At 42.4% G+C, this 20575-nt stretch overlaps 1 protein-coding gene across 1 annotated transcript in view; it reads left to right on the forward strand.

Annotated features, from left to right (window-relative positions):
- npffr2a (neuropeptide FF receptor 2a) overlaps positions 1-18525 on the forward strand; it is a 48049-nt gene extending 29524 nt beyond the window's left edge. The window contains exon 4 of the mRNA XM_084415245.1: positions 17588-18525. Within this exon, the coding sequence (XP_084271371.1) occupies positions 17588-18428 (841 nt within the window). The 3' untranslated portion in view covers positions 18429-18525. The remainder of the gene's footprint in view (positions 1-17587) is intronic.
- Positions 18526-20575: the final 2050 nt, after the last annotated feature.

Consider the following 20575-nt stretch of genomic DNA (forward strand, 5'->3'; position numbering starts at 1 on the left):
GAGGGAAGTGAAGGAGCTTTCAGGGAAGATGCCGTTGCTGGAGAGAGATAGCTCGCAAGCGTCTCCTCCACCTTCGGCATCTCCCCATAACCATAATCTTTATATTTCTGAATAGATGAATAGTGAGATGTTTGTGGTGCATACACTCTGTATGAAACCGGTTTTCCCCACGATCTCGACACCTCGGTGCGGAGATCGGGGAAAAACGGAAGGCTTCTTCGCTGAGGCTGAGCACGAGATGGCAGGAAGCGTTCGTCGAGCTTACTTTTCGAGCGAACGTCCTGCCTATCCTCTGGCCACTCAATAGATAGTCTGTCAACTGCTCTAGTAATAACATCGAGCAGTTCCTCAAACGCATGAGACTGAGGTGGCGAATCCTCAGACTCAGCTTCAACACTCACAACATCCAACTCCTCAGAGCTGGACAATTGCAGTATTGGTGCCTCTATCAGGGGGGAAGAAACCGCAGCGCGTGCTTCCGCACCCTGATGAGAGGCACTGGATCTGTCAGATTGATGCTGAGATAAGGCAGAGCCCGTCTCAACATCCACTGACAGATCCATTTGCGAACCCCAGGTCTGAGATCGCCGCCGAGCCTCAGCCGCGGCGGGACCCGAGCCCTGGGGAACGTGGTCGGGATTGAACCGAGCCAAACGGGATCGGAGCGTACGCAATGGAAGCGCACAGCAATGCTCACAGTCACCACCCTCGAGTGCTGACTGGGCATGATCCTCTCCCAAACAAACAACACAAAGAGTGTGTGTGTCACCTCCCGTTAAATAACGCGGGCAGGGATGGACACACACTCGATACTGCTGCTTGCTCGCCATAACTGAATCAATATATATGTATATAAAGACAGACAACACCAAATAACAAGGACAGATTTCAACACAGAGCGCAACTGAAGACTCAGAAAGCTTTCGTTTTCTGTTTTGGGCCGGCTTTTATAGTTTCCTGGTACGTGACGTCACCCGCCTCTGACGTTCCGCCACACCATTGGACTGATTTTACATGTGCTTCAAGACGTCATCACGCAAAGCGTTCCCATAGCGTAATTTCTCGACGCAACGGGAGTTCCCTTGAAAGGGAACCACTTTTCTCAGGATATAATTTTTTGTCTAGTAATTTGAATGTTGTATTTGAAAGGAGATGGAAAGAAATTACACATGGCTGGGTGTTAGATTTTTTAGAGTCACTTATTTGCTTTAAAAAGTCTTTTAAAATGTCAATGACGTCATACACATCGTACGACCAGAGATACTGCTTTACGGCAGTCCTTCAGTCACTTTGGTGCTTTCGCGCTCTGCACTTTCTTTTCTCTCGAGGCATCGACAACACAGCTGACACAGGTAAATACACGTGCTAGAAGAGTTTTTGTTTTGTTGTTTTAAAAGACCATGCCGAAAATACACACACGTACGTGATTTTCAATTTCTGCAGAGATGCAGGGCCCTTGCCCATCAATTTTTTTTTTTTATCAAAAATGATTTTTTATCACATCAAGCCGTATCTCTGGTAGTAATCAGTCCTTCACTGACCAATCAGCGTTCATTAGCAGAATGCTAGCATGTTATGGGCAACAACAACTCAACCTGTAAGAAATCGAAAGGACATAAGTACTCGTTCATTCAACTTTCGACCTATAACCCATGTTGAACTTGCAAAACCTACAATCAAATCTGAGATTTCTCAACGGCAATCGGGTGAAAGAGACGAATTTAGCTGTCTAGCCCCATAGACTCCCACTCATTTTGCACTCATGGGCGATCGCCCCCAGTGGAACTCTGGTGGAACTATAACCAAAATTCGGTACAATAGGACTTAATAGGGAGTGGCCAGGCTCTCCGTAGACGGGCTCTGGTCATGTTTTGATACATTGTATACATTTGGTTAGTTTTGGTTTGGTTTCACATTGCAATTATGCGAGCGCACTAAAGAACTTTACATTACGTACTTGCGTCCTGTCGTCATCATCTATATGGGCTGCATCTTGACATTGATTGGTTTGTAAACGGACGTGCGTCTGACGTCAGCGTGTTGTCAAGTCGGCGGGTAACTTTGACAAGAATGAATGAACAGACGCATATCGTTGCACTATACTTTTATTATTATGGCATTACTCCCTGCAGCACCAACTATACTCGAGGCTAGTTCAAATTCGCTAAATGAACGTCCTCGTTGTGCGAACATTTTATCGTCGCCGGCAGGATGCAGGACAAATGTGTGTGTGTGCTGGAAGAAACGCGGTGGGCAGGACTGACAGATCTGCACATAAATATTCTTCAGTTGTTTAGGCTATGCGGGAACCACTGGAACTTTCTGTAAATGGTCTGAAAGTCTGAACCATACAGAAAATGCTTTCACACTAGAAACGAACCAAACCTTTGCTCAGTTTGATCCGGACCGAGACTACCTCTTTTCGTCGGACCAAATTTCGTCTGTTTGGTCTGGACCGTAGTCCGGGGGTGGTTTCACACCTGTAATTTTGATTCAGAGTCAGACCAAACTGAAAAGTCAGAAAATCCGGACCAAACAAGGTAGGTGTGAAAGGGCCCTAAAACATAGCACCATTTTGAAACATGTCAGCAACTCCTAGCAACTGTTAGCTAGGCTTAAAATATTTTTTACACAGCAGAGTTAGTTGTAGCACAGTGTTACAACTAAGCCGCCAAAGTGTACAACGATAATGAAATGAAAACAGGGAGCCACACAACTTTTCAGGTTTGAGTATTTATTTAAATATTTATTTTGCCACATTTAACTTTGTTGGACTTTCACAAACAATGTTGGAATTTAAATGTCAAAGTATGAGGGTTTTTTTTACATTTGTTTACTATGCATTGATCATTTGTTTATTTATTAAAAATATAGCCTGTTTTTCATGCAATAAACCCTTTAAAATGTGATTTTTTTTTTATTATTTTAATAATAATAATTTTACATCCAGCTGCCACACACAAATATAATTCAATTGCAATTACAATATTTGATTATTTTATTTATTTATTTATTGCAAAATTGTGCAGCCCTTTCCTATATCTCTATCCATGATATTGATCCATAAATGAAGGATGATTGGATAAGGGATGGATGTATGGATATCTATCTATACAGATGTACAAACAATATCAAACTATACAGATAAAATAGTACTGAATTATGTGTGTTACACACAAGTGTTACAACTAATCCCTCTGTCTGTAACAATTACAATTAACCCCGCATATGGGGTAAGTTGTAACATTTGCACTATTGTCACTTTCAGTGCAACTACGAAAATGGTAAGTCCTAGAAAAAAACGTTGTGTTCATTTGTAGCAGAGATGTGTATGTTGCTTGTGTAAACATTTTAATAAATCTAACTTAATTATTATTTTAATAATTGAGCCAAAACCAAAATGTGTTAGGTTGTGCCCCGCTCTCCCCTATGCTGTAATAATAATACTGTTAATATGAAACTGGTTTCACATTTAATTCAAAACCAATCTGCATAATTTTGGTTTGTAATATATCTTTAATTTGTATTTTTTTTTCATCAACCAGTACAAAATAAAGATTTCAGTCCTTTTGCAATATGGGTAACACTATTGAAGTGAATACATGTGTGCTATTAATCAGAGTGCATTATGTTATAAATAAATAACATATAATGAGTATGCATTATATAGGGAATGAAATTGTCAACTAAAGCCGGGTGCACACTATGCGATTTTGGCCACGATTTGGCTGTCTGAGATAAATTTTGAAAATCCTAAAAGAATCCTCTGATCCTTGCCTATAATCTGAAGTCTTTGATCGTTAGTTTGAAATGTTCACCGACAGCCGATTAATGACCATTGCGATCAAATTTGACCTCAGATGAAATTCTGACAATGTCAGAAGATTTTGACTCTCCTATGACGATCATCAAATTGTCTTTGTTTTTCAAGACAAGCCGTGACCAAAATTAACGTTAGATTTCTTTGTAGCCACAATTTCAATCCCGCGTGTAATGCAGCTCACTGTCACTGAACGTGTCATTGATTGATTGATGATGTAAAACTCCGGACAAGTTTTCTTGTGTGCGTCCGTTTTTAACGCATCTTAACTGTCCTACAGTCTGACATTAATGACAACTGAGATCTTACAGTGTGACATTGCTTACAGCGATGATCATGTTCGTACAGTCTGAAAAGCAACAATCGTAAAGGATTATTATTAATTGCACAGTGTGCACCAAGTAACAGAGTGGTTTTGGACACAGCTTGCAGAAATACATTGTGTATGGCATAGAAAATATAGGCTACATAAATGTCCCAGATGTGCAGAGGAGGATGTATTATATGCTGTAGTACATAAATTCATGGTAAGTACTCCCACGTATCACTAGAGGAGCTGAAGAGCTGGAAGGCAGGCATTCAGGCACTTAATACTGTGTAGCATACTTACTTTTTGTAGTAGCCTACTTTTGTAGTGTAGTTTGATTTAGGCCTATTTATTTGGACAGTTTTGGAAAACACAAGGGTACGCTTTTTATATTTGAAGACCTCCGATGCAAAAGCCTCTGCCACCTATTTCAAAAATGAGATAATAATATTGAGTGAATGCTCTCCGCACATAGTATACGTTTATCAAATACTTTTAATGTCGGCACTTAGGTAGAAACCTATACATAGGCCTATTAAAATTAAATAAAAACATTAGACGGACTTAGAGGCTTTTGCATCTGAAGTCTTCATTTGTTGTCTATTCTGCAGACAATAACACTTTACAATGACAGTCACTATAGTCGTTCCCTTTCGTGGTCACTACGAGTTACGTCAGTGACGACAAATGGGGTTTCGCTTAGAAAGCCTATCACCTTCTATATTAGAAAACAAGCCAATGGCAATGAAATGCCATGGGTCTGCGGAATTTGCATAGCGTAACTCCGCCCCACCTCGTGGGTATATAACGAAGTACGCCAGCAACATGCAGATATGTTTTCGCTTCGGAGCCGAGAGCTTTTCTTCACTCCACAAATAGTCCATGAGCCAGGGGGGTCCATCGGTATCAACGGGGGGGCAAATGCTATCATTGTTTTTTGGCAAGGTATACACCCCTAGTATTAGAAAAATCACGATAGCAGTGCAGCGGTGGTAGCGAAATCACTTTTTTGAGCTCATGAAGTTATTAACCCCCTAAAATAAATTCCGTTTTTTAAATCTGGTGTATATCTGGTTTAGGCTCATGCTAGGGATATTATCAATATTCTATAATATGGTGCTTGGTATCGTCGGAAAAGGGACCTTTTAGGCTTTCATTTAAGCCCAGTACTGAATCTGTCTGACAAACACAGAGGTAACATGACTTCTTTAAACCAAAAATAACACACATTTTTTCACAATTTCCGCCTAAACTATATGCTTTCTTTTATCCCTGTGGCATGAAAGAACACCACGGACACAAAACTCAACAACTTCAATACTCAAGGCACTCTGATGACTCAGAAAATGTATAATATACCCATACTATTTATTTGTGAGAGCCTTAAATTAGACTTGTGTAGCCAGTGCAAGTCTTCAAAATAGAATAGAGCCAATAGAATGGACAAATAGAATACCCTATTAGTCCAGGGCCAAATGGCCTATTTATTCATGTACAGTTGTAATAAAAAGTAATTGTTTCAATAGTGTAGTCAATGGTGTTGTCAACATAACACTTGTAAGTGGTTTAACAAAATGTTTCTATCATGTATTTTGATATTCACCCACTTTTAGTCAGAATATCAGAAAGTAGCTCATGCACGAATGTTGATGGATTTTGACAGTTTGACAAGGTTTTGTCAGTTTTGTGAAAAGATTGTTAGTTCAGTTGACTGGTTATAACAACACTACCAACTATGCCATCTTCAATCAACTTTCATTGAGTTCCAGGGGTATTAAATGTAAGTACAAAATAGTTTTTCTCTTGTGCTTGTGAATTGGTGGGGAATAGTAGCAGTAGCTAATGTAAGCTTGGTGTTTTTAGCAGGCTAGCTATCTAGCAGGCTAGCTAGCTTGCAGGTTAAACAGTGTAACAGTAACTGCTACAGTGCAGCTCGGGCCAGCAGCATGTGTCCAAATATCAATCTTAACTGTTCTATTGCATCAGTAACGATCTGAAAACAGGGCTTTAAGTGTAAAATACCGAACTTGTCCTTTAATTTAGCTTAAAAACTTTTACATTAGAAGTCTTATCTTAAGAGCGATTCGGGGCCAATCTGAGAGCAACACTGAACAAGGAAAGGACAAAAACTTTCATCTTAGTGAGGAGGCGTGGCTGACCCCGTTGCTATGTATGACACAATCTTTTGAAGACTGTGATTGGCTGGTTGTCCAAGAAGGAAAAAAAGAGTGATTTTAAGTATAGGGTCTATTCTAAGCCTTCACTTTGAAATTACATGTGACTGTGTACATTTATTACACACTGCTGCATTGTTGCATTTTCCCAGTTGCCAAATATCGTAATGTAGTGATTACTTTCATTTCTGGCGCTATGGCATTTCTGCACTGTGTCGGAGATGTTAGCGCGTCTCTAATAAGATCAGTCACAAACATGATCCCTGCACGATCTCATCTATAGCGCCTTATTAACTCACTGGCATCTATTGTCTGCAACACATTTCTTCTCCCTCTTCGTCTTTCTGCCATGTTCTCCTCTGCTAAAGAAACTCTTCAGCCTCTGAAAAGTCATCGTCCGTACTCCTTACAATTTTGACCTTAAGACCTCTTTTAAGGGTTAAGATGCTTTCTGAATGACTTTTTTCTTTACTGGGATTTTTTCTTTAATTTTAAGAGTAAATGCCCACATTTCTAAGAATTTTCTTAGAATTTTGTCACTAGGAGCTACTCTTTGCATTAAGATTCTTTATGAATACGGGCCCAGGTATATTTGGCCTGTACTTGAACTCAATCTTTTGATCCAGATATACTTAAAAGAATAATTAAGAATTCAAAGTATACTTGTCTTGTAGTTGTGTTAACTCTTTTGATTGAGTAGTCAATTAAATATACTTTTTTTTACATAGTTTTTCATATACAGTCTTATGAAACTTACATTGTTTGAAAATATTGATTAGAATATTGATATAAAACAGGGGCCGTATTCACAAAGCATTTTATCTTACCACTAGGAGTACTCCTAAATCGCACTAAAAGATTTTAGCTAGGAGTTTTCTCTTAAAAGTTATTCACAACGCCTTTCAGACCTACTCTTAATAAAGAAAAATGACAACTCCTAAACTAAAGGCCTGTTCACACCGGGACGAATTTCGCGCGCGATATTCGCCGACGTTTAACGCCTCGTGACTAAACAAAGGGCGCCAATGTGAGTGTGCACACCGACGCGAAAAACGCCACGCGTAAAAGCGTCATTTTTTAAAAAACGCCTCGGGTTCGTTTTTTTGGTTTGACGCGCCGCGTCAAAAACTATCCGACCAATGAGATTGGCGCTTTTGCTCACATGTCTGGAGCTTCTGAAGTTACAGTAAAACACAACTTGGGGGCGCTCAAACACAAAACGGTCTTGCCGAGCACACATACAGGCGAAGAAGATAGCGTCTACACTGCTGGGAAGAAATAAGACGAGGAAGATGCAAGGCAAGATGAATGTAGAGCTGCTGGCCTCGTTGGTGTCGGAACATAAAGAACTATATGACAAACGCGACTACAAAAATCTTGATAAAAGAGAACTGTTATGGAGTGGTGTTGCAGAGCAAATGGGCCTTGATGGTGAGTTTCATTTTACTTAATTGTCTTTCATGTACATATTGTAACTTTTTCCCACGAACGTTTGACAATCGCGCCATCTAATGTCAGGGAATGAATTTGCATGTTCACTCGGCTCATCGTCAGCGAAAATCGCTTGGGTGTGAACACAAAAAACGCGTTGAAAAACGCTGGCGAATAACGCGCGCCGATATTCGTCCCGGTGTGTAAGGCCCTTAAGAGTGAGTCTTCGTTGCTATGGATGACGTCATTACTCATGCACGAGCTTGACTGAAGTGACCACCTTGATTGGCTGATGATTGTAACGCGGGAATGATTCCAAACACCTCCCCTACGATGATGAGTGACAGGTCTGAGAATGCGTGCGCTACACAAGTAGGCCTAGTGCGAAGGACGGAAGATAATGAATGACTGAATAAATAGCCTAAATGAATAAAGAGTAAGGCAAAACAAACAGCCTAGTAGCCTAATGAAACATATGGATTGATGCAATATCTTTGCAACATTATTGAATTAATCTGTCACTATATGCCACTGCCTACGTTTGCAAAGAGAAGAACGTTTTAATTTGATTCACAATGAAACGTTACAATTAGTTTACATGCAATGAGTAGCCTAGTTTTGGTTGTTGTTGGTGGCGTTATTGCATCCCTAGTTATGCCTACAATGCAAAATTGTTCCCTCGCGATTGGAAGCTCCTGTAGCCGCCGCGTACGCATTTCAAAACATCGCATCGTGAAATGCCACAAAAAGCGGTTTGTGAATAGGTCTTAGTGAGTTAGGAGTCCTCTCAACTTCTTTTAAGCTGTCCCAGGCTTAGGTGCTACTTTTAGGGCTAAAATGCTTTGTGAATTACTCTTAGTCAAAAAAAATTAGGAGTCCTAAAGTTACGAGAGACTTAAGGAGACCCATTATTTTTAGGAGTTGCTCCTAAATTCGCCAGTTAGGAGCTACTTTTAGCCTTAAAATTCTTTGTGAATACGGCCCCAGATATGTTTCTAATTCTGCATGTTAGCGCGTCTCTAATAAGATCAGTCACAAACATGATCCCTGCACGATCTCATCTATAGCGCCTTATTAACTCACTGGCATCTATTGTCTGCAACACATTTCTTCTCCCTCTTCGTCTTTCTGCCATGTTCTCCTCTGCTAAAGAAACTCTTCAGCCTCTGAAAAGTCATCGTCCGTACTCCTTACATATCTGAATTTTTGTGTAAGCTAGTCCACTGGTAGTGTATAGCAATTTACTCTAATTCTACTTTTTTTGTTTAAAATGTTGCCTTTCTTTATGAAACTTACTGACATTCAAGTGTTGATTAAAAAAGGATGCATGAAGCTAATAAAATGTTTTTAAAATTAAAGTACAGTTAAAGGTATTTTTCAAGAGCAAAAATAATATATAAATAGTAAACTATAAGTATAATGTTATGTTCACTTAAAGGAAACTTGCAAGTATACTTGCAGTATAAACTACGAAACTAGTAGTTTACTGAGAGTACACTTCAGTGTGTACTTTCATAAACTAAAAAATGTACTACTTGTATTAAAATAGTAAACTACTGGTATACTTATAAGTTCACTTGTAGTACAGATGCATTGCAAATGAGAAACCTAGTTGTGTACTTAGTTTACTACTCTTACAAATACTAAAAATACTAAAAGTGGGCCAGTTTAGTCCCAAGCATTATTGAAATAGTACACAAGTTTACTACAAGTACACATTGATATTAGTATACTTACTACATAAAGTATACTTAAAAAATATACTTGAAAATTACTTAAGTATACTTCATTAAATGAACATGAAGACATGCACTTTTATGATGGATAGATGCACTTTTATGATGGATAGATGGACTTTTATAATGGATAGATGCACTTTTATAATGGATAGATGCTCTTTTATAATGATAGATGCACTTTTATAATGGATAGATGGACTTTTATAATGGATAGATGCACTTTTATGATGGAGAGATGCTCTTTTATGATGGACAGATGCACTTTTATGATGGATATATGCACTTTTATAATGGACAGATGCACTTTTATAATGGATAGATGCACTTTTATGATGGATAGATGCCCTTTATTTGATGGATAGATGTACTTTTATAATGGATAGATGCACTTTTATGATGGATAGATGCCCTTTATTTGATGGATAGATGTACTTTTATAATGGATAGATGCACTTTTATAATGGATAGATGCACTTTTATAATGGATAGTGGATAGATGCACTTTTATAATGGATAGACAATAATAGATTTTTACAGCGATTGATTCCTGCCGGTTCCATAATGAGACTGGCGCGGCCAGAGACATTTTGGGCGCTGCGGCATATTAAATATATTATAAATAGTTTTTCCGCGTGAGAAATACAATGTGTGGCGAGAGGGCGTGACAAAAGACCGAAATGAGTGACTGTCACGTGACACTTGAGAGCCCTGACTGCACTGTAGCAGTTACTGTTACACTGTTTAACCTGCTAGATAGCTAGCCTGCTAAAAACACCAAGCTTACATTAGCTACTGCTACTATTCCCCACCAATTCACAAGCACAAGAGAAAAACTATTTTGTACTTACATTTAATACCCCTGGAACTCAATGGAAGTTGATTGAAGATGGCATAGTTGGTAGTGTTGTTATAACCAGTCAACTGAACTAACAATCTTTTCACAAAACTGACAAAACCTTGTCAAACTGTCAAAATCCATCAACATTCGTGCATGAGCTACTTTCTGATATTCTGACTAAAAGTGGGTGAATATCAAAATACATGATAGAAACATTTTGTTAAACCACTTACAAGTGTTATGTTGACAACACCATTGACTACACTATTGAAACAATTACTTTTTATTACAACTGTACATGAATAAATAGGCCATTTGGCCCTGGACTAATAGGGTATTCTATTTGTCCATTCTATTGGCTCTATTCTATTTTGAAGACTTGCACTGGCTACACAAGTCTAATTTAAGGCTCTCACAAATAAATAGTATGGGTATATTATACATTTTCTGAGTCATCAGAGTGCCTTGAGTGTTGAAGTTGTTGAGTTTTGTGTCCGTGGTGTTCTTTCATGCCACAGGGATAAAAGAAAGCATATAGTTTAGGCGGAAATTGTGAAAAAATGTGTGTTATTTTTGGTTTAAAGAAGTCATGTTACCTCTGTGTTTGTCAGACAGATTCAGTACTGGGCTTAAATGAAAGCCTAAAAGGTCCCTTTTCCGACGATACCAAGCACCATATTATAGAATATTGATAATATCCCTAGCATGAGCCTAAACCAGATATACACCAGATTTAAAAAACGGAATTTATTTTAGGGGGTTAGTAACTTCATGAGCTCAAAAAAGTGATTTCGCTACCACCGCTGCACTGCTATCGTGATTTTTCTAATACTAGGGGTGTATACCTTGCCAAAAAACAATGATAGCATTTGCCCCCCCGTTGATACCGATGGACCAAATTTGGGGCCCTGGCTCATGGACTAAAAGCCAAAGCCTGAGTTTACTCTTTCTCTCTATATCCCTTCGAGACGAGCGACTCTCCGGTGTTGGTGTGACGGCGATTTCCAGCGAGTGCACATTGCCTGCTGATCTGTGCAGTGATCTGCCAGTAAGTGTAAGTTTCTCCCTGGTCGCTTCAACATCCGCGGACTTTTCCTCTCACAAAAAGAGCTTGCACGCGGCATGTCTTTTTAAAGATGCCTCGCCCGTGCACTTCTGGTTGCGGTCGGACTGTATCTAATTCTGATGGGCACAATCGCTGCTTTGTGTGTTTGGACAAAGCAGCGCTTGTGGATGATTCATGTTCTCACTGCGGGAACATGACCATCTCAACGCTACGGTCGAGACTCAATGAACTCATTCGAGCGAGAGTCCCCTCATCCACACCCCGATCTACGGTCTCCACGAGAGGCTCTACTTCGGCTGGTGGCCAGGGTGACCTGAGGGTGACGGTGTGGAACAAAACACAGTTGATTCGTCCGCGGCCCACACCCCCCTCTCCAGCGTTGTTACCCGAGAGCGTTCAGACTGAGACCGCTGGTCCCTCTACGGAGGCCCCGCGTGTCTCTTTCGGCGCTCCAGAAGATGATGCTATGTCCATCGCAGCAACACAAGGTGGGCAGGAGTCCTTGGGAAGTGACGATTCGGCTGTGCTGCCACCCTCGGGTGTTCCAGCATTGCCCGAGTCAGATCCCGAGATGACGGCCATGCTTTCCCGGGAAGCCACGCCCATTGGGCTCGAGTGGTCCCCGCCAACTGGACAATTGGTTTTTGGCCGCGGCCGCTGACCCCCGTCGGCGTCCAACCTCAATACCATTCTTCCCGGATGTGCATGAGGAGGTCTCGAGGTCCTGGAAGGCACCATTGTCTTCCCGTGATCGCTCGTCGACCTCCTCTGCCTTTCCTCCCCTCGATGAGGCCGCTGCCCACGGGTACACTGGGGTTCCCCCGGTGGTACGCTTTGTCGCGATGCAGCTGTGTCCGCAGAGTGCTTCCTCCCGCGGTGACCCAAAGCAACCATCCAAAGCCTGTAGATTTTCATCTACCTTGGTGGCGAAATCATATAGAGCTGCGGGACAGGCAGCCGCCTCTTTGCATGCCATGGCCATTCTGCAGGTCTACCAGGCCCAGATGCTCAGGGACATGCATGAGGACAGGACTGACCCAGGGCTCTTCGATGAGCTGCGTGCCGCCACCGACCTCGCTCTCCGAGCGACTAAAGTGACCGCACGCTCCCTGGGCCAGGTGATTCCCACAGCTGTGGTCCAGGAGAGACATCTCTGGCTGAACCTGGCTGATATGCGGGATGCCGAGTGGACTCGTCTCTTTGACACCCCCATATCCCAGGCCGGCCTCTTCGGCGGCGCAGTCGAGGACTTCGCCCAACAGTTCTCGACCGCCCAGAAGCAGACTGAGGCTAAAAAGCATATTCTGCCCCGACGGCCCGCTGCTGCCTCCACCCAGCCGTCGGCACAGAATCCTCAGCCTGCTCATCGCCGAGGGCGCCCTCCCGCGGCTCCCACCCCTCCCGCACGGCCCCAGCAACAGCCTTCATCCGGGCCGCGTCGTGGAGGAAGCCGCAGGAAGGAGCCCCAGCCCTCTCCGGCCACGCTAAATGCCAGGCTAAGCGGCACCCCTGAGACGGGCAGCTCAGGGTTGGCAACCAGTTTTTTCCAGGAGATGGTAGCAGGGCCACTCCGGGGGAGAATCTTTTGTTATCCACTCCCCGCTGCTCGTCCCTCGACGGGCAGCACCCTAATGTGGTTAAAGAAAGAACTGGTACCCCCAACCCTGAGCACTCAGAGTTCTCGGACGATAGTGCGCGCCGCCCACGGGTCCCGCCACTATCGCCCCCCTCTGTCACAGAGTTCTCAGATGACAGTGTGCGCTGCCCACGGGCCACGCCGCTCTCGTCCCCCTCTGTCGCCAGACCCCTGCCAGAGCACGCCCCCGTGGAACGCTGGTCCTTCCCTGGCCTCCTCTGGCAGGACGCGGCTAATGACCGTGCCCCCGCACTGGGCCGCTATGCCACCCACGCCTGGGCCGGTCATTCCGCCTCGCTGCACCACAAATAGTCGATTGCCGAGTTCACGCGCATAGGTTTAGTTACCTATGATCACGCACGTGAACTCGGTAATCGATTACTTTGGACTTCAACCGAAAACAGGATGCAAACACAGGTATTTGCACTGGCTTAAATAACATCATTTTTATATATATCTTTCACATCTACTGCAGTCAGATTCACTCGTGTTCACTCAGAAGGAATCACTCACATTTTCTGTGCACTTGTAATGACACATCAAGGATGTTAAGAGGCTAAAAGCAGGTTTAGTACTTGCCCCATTGAAGTCAACAGGGTGCAAATTTTATAAATAGAATAACTCGGTGTAGGCAACACCGATTTTTGTCGTTGTTCTCTGTATTGACAGCACTCCAAATGTACAAAAAAATGAGCTCAATGTTAAAATTGACCGGAGTTCTCCTTTAAAACTCATGCTGCCGTCATTCGTTCACGCTCGTCTCGTACCGCCTCTTTACTGCCAAAATGGCGGTGTAAACAGAATAGGTCACGTGACGTCCGGAGCTCTATAGGAGACCATAAGTCTGAGTGGACATCCATGACATGCGGAGTCCCTCAAGGCTCAATTCTTGCGCCACTCCTGTTCAACCTGTATATGCTCCCAATGAGCCAAATAATGAGAAAAAAACAGATCTCTTACCACAGCTATGCAGACAACACACAGATCTACTTAGCCCTTTCGCCTAACGATTACAGCCCCATTGACTCCCTGTGCCAATGCATTGACGAAGTCAACAGTTGAATGTGACAAAACTGAAGTCATTGCGTTTGGAAACAAAGATGAAGTTTCCCAGGTGAACGCACACCTCCACTCTAGGGGTCAAACAACTAAAAATCAAGTCAGGAATCTTGGTGTGACACTAGAGTCAGACCTTAGTTTCAGTAGTCATGTCAAAACAATAACTAAATCAGCATACTATCATCTGAAAAATATTGCAAGAATTAGATGCTTTGTTTCCAGACAAGACTTAGAGAAACTTGTTCATGCTTTCATCACCAGCAGGGTGGATTATTGTAATGGACTCCTCACTGGCCTTCCCAAAAAGACCATAAGACAGTTGCAGCTCATACAGAACACTGCCGCCAGGATTCTGAGCAGAACCAGAAAATATGAACATATCACACCAGTCCTCAGGTCTTTACACTGGCTCCCAGTTAGATTAGGATTGATTTTAAAGTATTATTACTGGTATACAAATCATTCAATGGCCTAGGACCTCAATACATTGCAGATATGCTCACTGAATATAAACCCAACAGATCACTCAGATCATTAGGATCATATCAGCTCGAAATACCAAGGGTTCACTCTAAGCATGGCGAATCTGCTTTTAGCTATTATGCCAGCTGCAACTGGAACCAGCTTCCAGAAGAGATCAGACGTGCTCCTACTGTAGTCACATTCAAATCCAGACTCAAAACACCTCTGTTTAGCTATGCATTTACTGAATGAGCACTGTGCCGCTGTTCGTCCGACTGTTTGTACTGTACTGTATTTTATTTTATTTTATTTTATTTTAATTCTTATTTCTTTTTCTTATTTTAATTTCTTCTATGTAAAGCACTTTGAATTGCCATTGTGTATGAAATGTGCTATATAAATAAACTTGCCTTGCCTTGCCTTGCCTACGGGAACACAGGGTTCGCATCCTGAACTATCTCGACGACTGGCTGATCCTAGCTCACTCTCGAGATCAGGTTTGCGAACACAGGGACCTAGTGCTCCGGCACCTAGCTCGTCTGGGCCTTTGGGTCAACTGGGAGAAGAGCAAACTCTGCCCCGTGCAGAGGATCTCTTTTCTCGGTATGGAAATCGACTCGGTCGCCATGTGCGCGCAGCTTACGAGCGAGCGCGCACAGTCACTGCTGAGTTGCCTCAATTCGAGGGCACGAGTGTGGTTCCACTGAAACTGTTTCAGAGGCTCCTGGGGCATATGGCATCCGCAGCCGCAGTAACGCCGCTAGGATTGCTTCATATGAGACCGCTTCAGCTTCGGTTTCGCGATCGAGTCCCGAGGTGGGCATGGCATCACGGCACACTCCGAGTCCCAGTGACTCCGGCCTGCTGTCAGACCTTCACCCCGTGGACGAACCTCAGTTTTCTGCGGCCCGGAGTGCCCTTAGAACGAGTTTCCCGGCATGTTGTTGTATCAACAGATGCCTCCACCACGGGCTGGAGCGCCATGTGCAATGGACATGCTGCCGCGGGCTCCTGGACAGGACCCCAGCGCCTTTGGCATGTCAATTGCCTCGAGTTGCTGGCTGTACGTCTCGCCCTGCACCGCTTCCGTGCGTTGCTCAGGGGTCAGCACGTACTAGTCCGATCAGACAATACCACGACAGTAGCGTACATCAACTGTCAAGGTGGTCTACACTCCCGCCGTATGTCGCAACTCGCCCGCCACCACCCTATATGGAGTCAGAAGCATCTGAGGTTGCTTCGAGCCATTTATATCCCGGGAGACCTGAACCGTGCGGCCGACGAGCTGTCTCGCCTTCGGCCTCTCTCTGGAGAATGGAGACTCTATCCCCAGATGGTTCAGCTGATTTGGGATCAGTTCGGGGACGCACAGGTCGACGCACTTTGCCTCCCACGACTCGTCCCATTGTGACCTGTTTTATTCCCTGACCGAGGGCACGCTCGGCACGGATGCACTGGCGCACAGCTGGCCGCGGGGCCTACGCAAGTATGTCCTCCTCTTGTACCCTCTTGGGACCTCTCAGTGGTTCTAACTGCCCTGCAGAGTGCTCCCTTTGAGCCTCTGCAATCAGTGGAGCTTAAGTTCCTGTCTATGAAGACAGTGCTCCTGGTTGCATTGGCCTCTATCAAGAGGGTAGGGGACCTGCAGGCATTTTTGGTTGACGAAGCGTACCTGGAATTCGGGCCGGCTAACTCTCACGTGATCCTGAGACCCCGGCCTGGATATGTGCCCAAGATTCCCACCACTCCCTTTCGAGATCAGGTGGTGAACCTGCAAGCGCTGCCCTTGGAGGAGGTAGACCCAGCCTTGGCACTGCTCTGTCCAGTACGCGCTCTCCGTGCTTACGTAGACAGAACGCAGTGTTTCAGGACCTCAGACCAGCTCTTTGTCTGTTATGGTGGGAAGCTGAAGGGAAAGGCTCTCTCCAAGCAAAGGTTGTCTCACTGGATAGTGGACGCCATTGCTTTGGCATACCAGCAGCAAGGTCGACCGTGCCCCCTTGGTGTGACGGCCCACTCCACCCGGAGTGTGGCTTCCTCTTGGGCTCTAGCGCATGGCGCATCGCTAACAGACATCTGCAGAGCACATCTGCACATCTGTGTTCGGGCCAATTACCAAGATCAGAGCCCTCTCCCCGTACAGCACGCCAAATACGTTTACCAATTTAATCTATCCGACTTAATTTTAAGTGTGAACTCGTGAAAGGACTATTAAGAGTGCTATGGGAGAGCAATAACAGACTTTGTAAAGATTGATTTATGTTAGATGGAAATCCTATTTGCAGTAACATTGGATGATAATATGATTTAAATTGCAAATAAGCTTTATAAAATGTTAATTATGACCAGCTCTGTGTGATTGCACTCAATTTGCAGAGATACGGGGAAAATATTCCGAAACTAAAATTTCAGAGAAAAAAGACAGAATTGCAAGATAATTCATTGCAATTAACATTTATATTTTTTATTCCATAGTGGAAATAGGCTTCCATGATTTAGTGGGACAGATACAACTATAAATGGGATAGTATAAATCATACTATCATACTGACCATCTATAGTGAAACAATCTGGTCTATAGAAACCTTTTTCAGATTTCAAAATTATTCAGCGTTTTATGTGTTTTATGTTCAGTTCAGGTGTGATCTAAGTGCATGTATGTTCTTTTCATGTGTAATGTGTTCTGTTTGTGTGGGGCTTTAAGGGGTGGGGTGTTCTCCTGAAGAATGAGCCTGTGCAGTTATGTGTGGGCGGGAATTGGGGGAAATTTTGGAGTTGGCCACACAAGTGCTCAAGTTAATAAAACCGTTAAGTGAGTCCATAATTTTCTCAGTTCGCTACAGTACTATTAACCAAGAAATATTGAGTTGAGAGAACATGAAATGAGAGCGAAACATCTTTTGAAAAACTGTCATCCTGTTCATCTCCAAAAATACTGGAAAGAAGAAACTCTGAAATAGCCTCAGTCATTAGTGTGACTGCATGATAAAAACACAACTATTTCTTCATAGAGCTGTTAAATGTTTAACCTGTTGCCTGTTGCTGTCTTTTGCAGATTCAGATGTATTGTATATCCCTTCAAACAGAAACTGACAATATCAACAGCCACCCTCACTATTGTGATAATCTGGGTCCTGGCAGTGTCCATAATGTGCCCCTCTGGCGTCATGCTTCAAGTGACTAAAGAACAAACCATCCGCGTGTTCCTGGGAGATGGCAACCGAACAAGCCCTTTCTACTGGTGCAGGGAAAACTGGCCCAACCAGGAGATGAGGAAGATCTACACAACTGTCCTGTTTGCCAACATTTACCTAGTTCCTCTGTCCCTCATAGTGATCATGTACGCAAGGATTGGGATCACTCTGTTTAAAACGGCTATGCCAGCGGGGGCTAAACCTGGCCACGATAACCGTCACTCTGTGTCGAAGAAAAAACAAAGAGTGATCAAAATGCTCCTCATCGTGGCCTTGCTCTTCATCTTATCCTGGTTGCCTCTGTGGACGCTGATGATGCTAACAGACTATGTTAAACTTACAGAACATCAGTACAGGCTTATTAACATCTACATCTACCCCTTTGCCCACTGGCTAGCCTTTTTCAACAGCAGTGTCAACCCAATAATTTACGGGTTCTTCAACGAGAACTTCCGCCGTGGATTTCAGGCCATCTTTAAGTTCGGCCTGTGTCCTGTCGGTGGTCAACATCGGACCTATTCTCACAGGGTGCAGGGTAATTCTGTGCAGCCGGTAAACCTGCAACCCTCCACAGAGCCCATCTCTCTAAATAGCCTGGAGAACAACAGTTCGAGGAGGATGAACCACGTCAACGAGCAAGACTTAGTGATGGAAGATTTAGAGAAAGTGTCTGAATGCAGCATGGAAGGAGCTTCTCTTTAAGGGCTTCATAGAGCTGAATAATAATGGGCCGACGGTTTTTAGATGACAACGATGTAGGATACATAACAGGCTCATTTCATCTAATGACTATTATTTCATAAAAGAAAATGTAAAATGACATATTGTTAAGATTATATAATTGTGTATAAAATGAATTTTACTCACATTTGTTTTGAACAGTAATTTGCTGTTAACATGAATGTACTTTCTGGCACATCTGGGAGTTTATCAACTGTAGTCTTGTAAACTGCAATTTGTAAAGATAAATTCAGTTAAAAAAACGATTATTGTAAAATTATGTATAAACAGATTCATTTTGTGTATTCACTACTGTATACTAATGGGATCTGGGATTTTACAGTACATCATTTTATTTATGTATTTAATTTTATATGCAATCTGAAAGTATCAGAACTGCCATAATCCAGAATCATTAATTGTTTCTGGGATTTTAGGCACAGCACAGGCACATCATAATACAAAAATTAAACATACCTCATTTGTGACAAATCCCTCTAAATGCTGAAATAAATTTCGGTGGGAGTTCTTTTTTTAAATACCATATTTTTTAAACTCGTGCCAAAACCGGGTAAAATGAGCCTTTTAAAATTAGATTTATCTGATTGTTCACAGTACAGAACTTGTAGTAAGTAACTCACACTGGTTGCCCTGTTCATCATTGTTGACTTTTGTTAAATTGTTTGACATAGATAGACAGAAGTAGGTTTTGTAAGGGCAAAAATAATATTTGACGCTCATGAGTCTGGATGTATGTAGCACTGTGATTCACTGGCCTAAAGCTAATTTATTCTTCAAGCATGCTTTTTCCTGTCTGTGCCAAAACCGGTCATCATTTAATTATTCATTACCATTTTCTACCCTCTCTGTTTGCATGTGGAATAAACCACTTGCTTTCCTTTCAGGTTTTTAACTACCCCTTCCTTCGGCCTGCATTATCTTGTAACAGCTTCACAAATTAATCTATAGTGAAACTGTTAAAGTCAGACTGGAATCTCTTTAAAGGTAAACCTCAGCTCTCTGTTAAGGATATGCAGAGCAAAAGCCAGGACAAGCACAAATTTTAGGAATAATTGTTTCTGTCTGTCCTACTTTGTACTTTTTATTCACAGTGATTTAGAAGAACAGAACAAGCTGTTTTTGCAGGTCAGTTTCAATAAATATTTTTATTAAGTACGCATATATTCAAACTGGTAAGGATGTTCTGAAAGTTGCAGTAAGACTTTTTACTTATTTTGTATCTTTTTACTTATTTACACCCCCACTCCAGTTTGCTTTGGGTGATGTTCCAGAAAAAATGCCATGCAGTGTTTATTTATCCCAGTTTATTTTTTTTATTTCAACTTGAATGAATGAATGTCCTACATTGGACACTGCCTGAATGTCAGCAGAAAAGTATTTTCTCTCCTTCAAACTGAGCAAAACATTTCCATTTCCTATATTATTTTTCATTCAAATACTGTGACAGGAGTTTGTTGGATTACTTATTTGAACCATTAAAGGTTGTTCATATAGAGGATTTGTCTTCAAGTAATTCTAGAGTCTGTTGTCGACAGTAGATTAAATCTGTCGGCAGTCAGAGCTGTGTATTTGTGATTATCATAGCAGATGGGAGATGAGTATGTTAATTCTGCCCTCTTCTTGACAGCAGACACAACATAAACCAATGTGATCTCAACATGATTAAGGCAGCATCACCGCTGTATAGTGAGATTGAAAATTAGCTGAAGGAATGTGTGATAGAAACAGACAGAATATAAAGAAAAAAAACCCATCTGTGATTACAAGGTGACTCTAACTTTATGGACTCTCTAGGGTCTTGAAGAAAAATGTCTAGAAGAAACAGTCATTTTTATCTCACTGTTTACTAAACATGAATGCTGTTTATGAACAACGGAGTACTTACTGTGAAATTGTTAATTTGTGTATTTCTAATGATGTATTTGCAAAAGCAATGCTGTAAGTAAACTGTCAGTATTTAAGGCTTCATGAATCTTGTTATATTAGTGTTGGCTACATGATAATAGTGAGTACAGTTGTTTCAAAAGTAATTGTGACAGATTAATTTTGATTTTATAAATGCACTTTTCAACAAGGAGTAAAGCAATCTGTGTTCAGGGTTAACTTTT

This window comes from Rutilus rutilus, assembly GCF_951802725.1.
Source record: "Rutilus rutilus genome assembly, chromosome: 7".
NCBI lineage: Eukaryota > Metazoa > Chordata > Actinopteri > Cypriniformes > Leuciscidae > Rutilus > Rutilus rutilus.